The sequence below is a fragment of the Pteropus vampyrus genome, unplaced genomic scaffold (genome assembly GCF_000151845.1).
Source record: "Pteropus vampyrus isolate Shadow unplaced genomic scaffold, Pvam_2.0 Scaffold9, whole genome shotgun sequence".
Lineage (NCBI taxonomy): Eukaryota > Metazoa > Chordata > Mammalia > Chiroptera > Pteropodidae > Pteropus > Pteropus vampyrus.
In genome coordinates, this window is record NW_011888790.1 from 2,501,824 (window position 1) to 2,508,888 (window position 7,065).

At 39.9% G+C, this 7,065-nt stretch overlaps 1 protein-coding gene across 1 annotated transcript in view; it reads right to left on the bottom strand.

The window, feature by feature from the left end:
• Positions 1-7,065, bottom strand: part of GRIP1 (glutamate receptor interacting protein 1) — a 626,604-nt gene that overhangs the window by 41,167 nt on the left and 578,372 nt on the right. The window contains exons 16-18 of the mRNA XM_023520629.1: positions 6,357-6,501; positions 3,509-3,648; positions 3,142-3,336 (exon numbers count right to left, since the gene is read on the bottom strand). Coding sequence (XP_023376397.1) covers positions 3,142-3,336; positions 3,509-3,648; positions 6,357-6,501 — 480 coding nt within the window. The remainder of the gene's footprint in view (positions 1-3,141; positions 3,337-3,508; positions 3,649-6,356; positions 6,502-7,065) is intronic.

The window sequence follows — 7,065 nt, forward strand, 5'->3', positions numbered from 1 at the left end:
AATTTGTAAGTCTCCTCTTACATTGATTGACCTTTGCTAAAGCCAAGGAAAGCAATCAAAGTGTTTTCTTAGAGTTAGAAGGCAGAATAAATAAGATACGGGGGCCAAAAGCATATGATTTTGACAAGGCAGATGGGCATACATATAGAGAATGGAAACTGAAAGAAGTTGACCCAGAGGCAGACTAGAAGTTTGCACTCTAGAGCTACACAGTAAAATTGAGAGTCATCCCGTTGTGAGACTTCTCTGAGCACATGCCTTCTTTCTCTACCAGCTTTGATCACTTCATCCATTTCCCCTTTTCACTGATTAAGTAACACTTCACACCAGAGGTTAATTGCCTGGCTCTTCAGCTGGGTAACCTCTTCCATGAGAATAAGTTTGATGTTTCTTTTCCAACATGGTATGCCCAGTGTATACTGGCCTTATATTGTGCCAGCCATTACATATTTGCTGAATGAATGAGTAAATGGGGAAAGCTTGACATTTTTCGACAAGAAGCAGAGAACAATAAGAAATATGGCTGCAGAGACATCAATTCTTGGCTCAAGGAGGTGCAATATCCCCATAGGAATGGGGCAACTATTCAAGACTTAAAGGTGCAGTGAGAATGTGCAAAGTCTGCTTGGGAAATGGTAGTGCATCTGCTGAGAGGCTGGAGGGACAGGTTGGAGAGAGAATCTACATTTCACGACGTGATAGTTAATAGGAAAAAAGGATGGTTCTACACCTGGCTTTTAAAAAGTCAACTTCACAAGCACAATCTGGAGCAATCTGGTTTAACTCAATATTACAAGTAAAGGAATTAAACCAGACTTTGAGATCTTGGTAAACAATAAGCTCACAATGCATGACAGACAGGATGTGACCATCAAAATAATTATGTTGAGATAGGCTGCATCGATAGGTTCTACAATCTTCAATGATGAAGGTGACAGGCTTGAACTGCTCTGGGCTGTCAGGCTCTTGTATGACTTTCCTTTATGAGTACACTTTAATAAGCAGAGTTAAATTTGAACATATTCAGAAGAGAGGCCCCCAAGGATGATAAAGATATTCAAAAGTAAGTTATGCGAAGAACAGTTAAAGCAACTGGGGCTATTTTGCTTAGAGAAGGAAAGACTCAAAAGAGACATGACAGCTGTTTGAGGATCTGAAGGACTGTCAAATGGAAGAGACTTTAGTAGTTCAACCTTGAGGGTGTAGACCTGGCACTAACAGGCAGAAGCTTCAGGCAGATGGATTTCTGCTCAATACGAGTGAGGACTTTGAGCTGCCAGAACTACATTCATGGCGATGGAAGAGCTGCCTCAGCAGTCAGGGAGCAACCTGTCACTGCAGGCACTCCAGCCCACGCAGCGTGACTGCGTGCAGTGAGGCTGGACATGGCATCAAGGGCTGCACTGGATGTCAGACTAGCTGACTTCTAAATTCTCTCAACATGGAAATCCTGTGATCAACCAGCCTTTTGACAGACATGTTCGTTAAGACGATCACTTGAGATTAGTTTTGTGAAAGTGCTTTGTAGACATGGAAGTGTTTTACAAATATATGGTACTGGTATTCTTTCCTCATCACCTTGGGAGACTTCGATTGATTGCCATTTTCTCTACTTTAATCTCCCTTCAACCTCATAAAGATTTCTAACTTATAAATGCCAAATTTAATGTTATGACCACTATTCCCTATCTAGGTCTTCAAATTTTCAAAATGCTTCCTAAATAATAAATGATTCTTCATTTTTTCACTATTTAGTATGCTGATTGTGGTCCTGATTCTATGGTGCAAAGGGATGGAGTAGCTAAGTTCTCACATGCCACCTGATGGGGAAGGTTTCAGTAAGATTAATAGCATCTTCACAAAAATCTGTATATCAAAAAAAGTCTCCACATTAATAAACAATAAATAAGCGAGCACATTAATAAATAAACATCAGAGACTACGTTGATAAAATTTGATCTATGTTCTTTATCCACAGTGACCTCTGGTGGCCCAACCAACTCTCAGGCAATGGTAATATTTGTTATTTGGTGGCATAGCTAACTTGCCACAAGGTCTTACGACTTGGAAAAATTGTCACATAAGTAAAATTCCAATTCTATTTTGGGTGTTCAAAATATTTTCTCCACTAAACTCCAATATCATCTCTAACAAGTAATGACTTGACAGCTTTGAAATATTTCTCCTTTTTTCTCCACTCTTCGGGGGATTTAACACAGGCAAAGGCAAGCTGAGAGAAAAAAGACGGGGAAATCGGGAAGAGAGCAAACTGGACACACAGACTCTCCCAGAAAGTAGTCAACTAAGTTGCAAAGCAATCCTCACACCCAAACGTGTGTTCTCCCAACTGTTTCTGTATTTTATTCTCTAATTGACTTACATCTAGGGCAAAAGAGATTTGGAAACTAGAATTTATACAAGGCAATAGTGAGAAAATAAGGTTCAGATAACAAGAAATACAGAGATTTTTTTGATATACTTCTCTTTTGATGCTGTGTAGCATTGAGAAGGAAACAGGTTTTTTAAAGAACTTTTAGTTTATACTCTATATTCGGTCTAACACATTCTGTGTTTATATTCTGTTAATGAGGTTTAACTTTTAATGTAGGTTACACTTCCTTACATGAAGATGATGTCTGGGAAGAAAAATCTACCAAAATACTTTCATGTAATGTGATTACAACTCTCTAATAATGAGTATTCAGGGAAACCCCTACAGGTTTCTATTAAAAGTCAGGAGGAGGCAGGAATAAATGGGCTCACAAATCATTCTCTTATGCACATCGTTAGCATTCCCCAATCCATCTTAGTGGAAAGGTTGCTAAAAAGGTAAGACAATGGCGCCTGTCTTCAGTGAACCACTTTATTGTATGGCTAGCCTTATATTAATCTATGCTGGATTGAACACTTGGACACCAGTAGGTCTGATGGGGGTCTGCTAGTGTTTGATAAATGTTCATGACTTATCAGCATTAAAAAGGAGGAAATGCAAGGCCACTATAGTCAATGTATTCTATACGGTTACATTGACGTGTACATAAGTGAAATAAAAATATTCTTTTCAGGGATCATAGAGTGGATCTTTGAGAAACATGGGCTTCGACAATGACAAATCCTCTCTTCCCTAGGGCTAGGACATACCTTGATTCCCATAGCTGGCATCGATTCCAGAGCCATCCCACGAGTCCACAGCACTGTCTACACTGGGCACAGTAGAGGGGTACATGTCGGCGAGTTTGCCTGGCTTCTGAGCTGGAGAGGAGTCCTCCTCTGTCTCTCCCAGGTCGCTCAGGTGGCTGGAAATGGGGAATTTCTTGGGACTTGATGCCGACTGGGCTTTAAAGACAGGAACAGAATTTAAGTATCGGAGTAAATTTAAATAAAAAAATATCAAACATTCTCTGGCGAAAGAGTCATTTTCCTAGAAATACACACATAGACATTTGCACATCCTTTTGGGGAAGGAAACACACTGGAAATCCTTAATTGTGGCTCTCGACCCACTCACCATCTGTCTGTTTCTTAATTTTCAAGGTGACAGTCTCTCCCGCCATCTGTAGCAAATGGATGGCTTCACTCAGAGGCTTCCCTTTCAAGCTGCTGCTGTTGATGGCGAGGATTCGGTCTCCTATGTGGATTGCGCCAGTTCTGAAACACCAAATAGTAATAGGAAAAGCAGAAATAATCCCTGCATGCCACTGAATGTAAATTCTCCGACAGACTTTACATATTCATAATAATAAAGACTTGGCAAGGGTCTCTAGAAGTCACTTCTAGCTTTCTCCTGGGCAATGTTACAAGATAACTGCATCTGCTGTGAATTACTTTTTAGTTTCAAATAAAATTAGAAAAATTGTTTTAATTAGTATTTAAAATGGACTTGTGCGCTTTTTAAATTCCAAGAAAGCGGAGTCATTTGGTATCCCTCTTAAAAATCCCAAGGAAACGAACAATGTTGGGCAATAAGAGTAGTGATGTTTAGCATGGGGCATTCCTTCTTTCTACAAATTGAAAATACTGAATGTAATCATTGCTCCAGCTCGCCGGAAGTGAAGCTCAGAGAGATGGGGACATATGCCAGACCCTGGTGTGGCAGAGCCCCTTGCTGGTGATTCCAAGGATTGAAAAAGGCTGATCTCGGGAATTAATTATAGTCATGCACCACTTAACCACTGGAATATGTTCTGAGAAATTTGTCATTAGATGATTTCGTTGTCTGCAAACATCATAGAGCACACTTACACAAACCTAGATAGTACAGTCTACTAGTACGCCTACCTAGGCTATATGATATAGCCTATTACTCCTGGTTATAAGGCTTTACAGCATGCTGAAGTATAAAATAATACAAGATTAAATTAAGTACAAGAGAAAACGATGCAATCAAGAGACTCAGTAAACACCAGATGTATGAGGCTGCTGACAATGTAACATGGCATACCATTTTATAACATATTTATATAAGTAGAAAGAGTACACTCTAATGATACAATGTATAGTAAATACATAAACTAGTAACAGTCATTAATTATTATCAGGTATTATGTACTGTATATAAATATGCTATATTTTTATACAACTGGCTACAATGTCACTAGGTAATAGAAAATTTTCAGCTCTGTCATAGTCTTATGGGACCACTGTTGCATAGGTGGTCCATCTTTGACGGAAACATCACTATGTGGCACATGACTGTGTGCTATGTTTGAATGCAACTCTGCCACCTACCAGCTGTGGGACCTCGGTACCTTGTTCTAACCTCTCTGGGTGTCAATTTCCTTATCATTACAATCATCTCACAGGAAAGCTCTGTAGATTAAATGGGAAGACATATGTAAAGGGCCTTGCATGCTATTCGAAACGTAGAAAAAGAAAATTAATTTGTTGATCAATAAATTAATAAAACTTTGGTCTTTCCCCTTCTTTTCCCATCCTCACCCAATTCTGAGCTAGCAGATTAGAATTTATAATTTGGATGTTCAGCATCTCTATCTTTGTTTGAAAGCGCTAGGTGGAGTAGACTCATAGTAGGTGGATTCATGGATGGTATAAAAATTCATATCTGTCCTTCCGAGTTGAAGGCTGTAGAGTGGAGAGTCCATGTGCTAGCCTCCTGTTGTACTGCTCACTTTCACTACAGTGAGTGAAGGAATTAGCACAACTCACAGGGCTGCTCATGACTGAGTGTTCTGATTGCAGCTTGCTTCTGGGGCAGCAGGCAGCTGTGCTGGGCACAGCAACCAGGGTGACAGAAGGACACTGGGTCATATAGGTTATAAGGGGATGCTTAACAAGTCCACTAATGCATCTAGTCTCAAAGAATTTTTTTTCCTGAAAAAAAAACAAAAACAAAAACATCTCATTCTTTCATGAAAAATCTCTGGTTTATGAAAGATCTATCTTGTAAGCCATATAACACTTGGCCAGTAGCTTGCTAAATCAGATAAACATTAATCTTTTCTTGTTTTCTCTCTAACAGAGATATTTAGAACAGGAGGGAGCCTGAAGAAACCATATCACAGGTGTCTCTGTTAATATCCGAATACAAAATTCCAATAGGGTAACTAACCCCTTTGAGCAGTTCAGTGCCCTTGTTTTACAGATGAAGATGTTAGATGAGCTGATTTCTATGGTATCTTGCAGCTCCAAAAATCTGCAATGCAACGTCTCTATTTTGCAAACCACTGTCTTAAAGTGTTAGCATGAATGATGCGTGTGCATTCCTAAGCCAGGTTACTTGAGGATACATCTAGTTATGAGGTCTCAATATTCCTACGACATGTCTCAGAAAGAAATGCAGTTTAGGAGAGAGTGGGGAGGGAGGTTGGGAGTGCGTGCTAAGGAAAACAAATTGCCAAAGGAACAGGTGGACATTCCAAATTACAAGATATTATTAAGATGCTACACTTGTTTCCTGAAATCTTTGAAGACAAAGACTGTGTCATCCTCTTCCGAAAACATGGCAGCTAAGGCCAGCACCTGTCAGGTAATAGAGGCTCAGTAAATTTTTGCTGAATTGAATTGGACAAGCCTTTTAACCTCCCTGAACTTTAGTCTCCCTCTCTCAGAATGGACACAATATAAATCTACCTCCAGTCAATTGTGGTCAGTTTATACATTTCTAGAGACTAATATCAACGCTAAGCCCATGACACCTTTCACTGCCTGTAAGAGGCCCCTCAAAGTCAAGTCAGAGCTCTGCCCGGGAGTTCTCAAGCTCTAAAATCAATCTTTTGTGCAGATTTGAAAAAGTCAACAGATAACCAAGCATGAGAGGGGAGTGTGTTTTTATGTGGCTGTGAGAGAGGAAACCCATATCAGACACAGGTAATTGTAGCAGTTCCTTCAAATTTTACCTTTCAGCTAATCCCCCTTTAGTGAGGCTTGAAATGATTATAGGATCAAATGGCTCTTCGGTTCCTGAAATCGTGATGCCAAGGGGCCCCCCATAGCGCTTAAGCTCCACGGTGTAAATAATCGCTCCGGAACTTTCTTGCTCATCTGCAATAAATGCCAAGGAGTCATAACTGGTTACTTCAGAAAAAGCAAAGTAATAAGACACATGTGTTCATACAAAAAATAAGAAATGCAAAACATCATCATCAAAGCATTATGTCTCAAAATAATTATTTTGGGAAGTAGCATTACTTTAGCAGGATGTTACATTCTAATTAGGGAGATAGGCCGTTCACTGCCTGATGACTTATGTTTTAAACCTGTGAGTGATCCACCCAGCTGGCACTGCAGGCTCTTTAGACTGTATCCATGCCTCGCACAGGCTTGCCCAATATTTTGTAAGTGAGCCATAAATACCTGTGGGATGAACACATGGCTGAGGAGGCAATATGGGAGGAGAGAGTCGTGCAGTGACAAAGGGATCAGGCCACGTAATTCCTATTTTCAGCCTTAGCAAGCAAGCTAACTTTCAATATTGAAAAGTTGATTTTACTAAAGGTTGGAGCAAACTTTAACATCCACACGGTTAAATGGGGGTTTAGAGAGGTTGGCTGAGAAATCTAGAATCCCTTACACATCATTCCACCAACTGTCTTAAAATGTGAATCC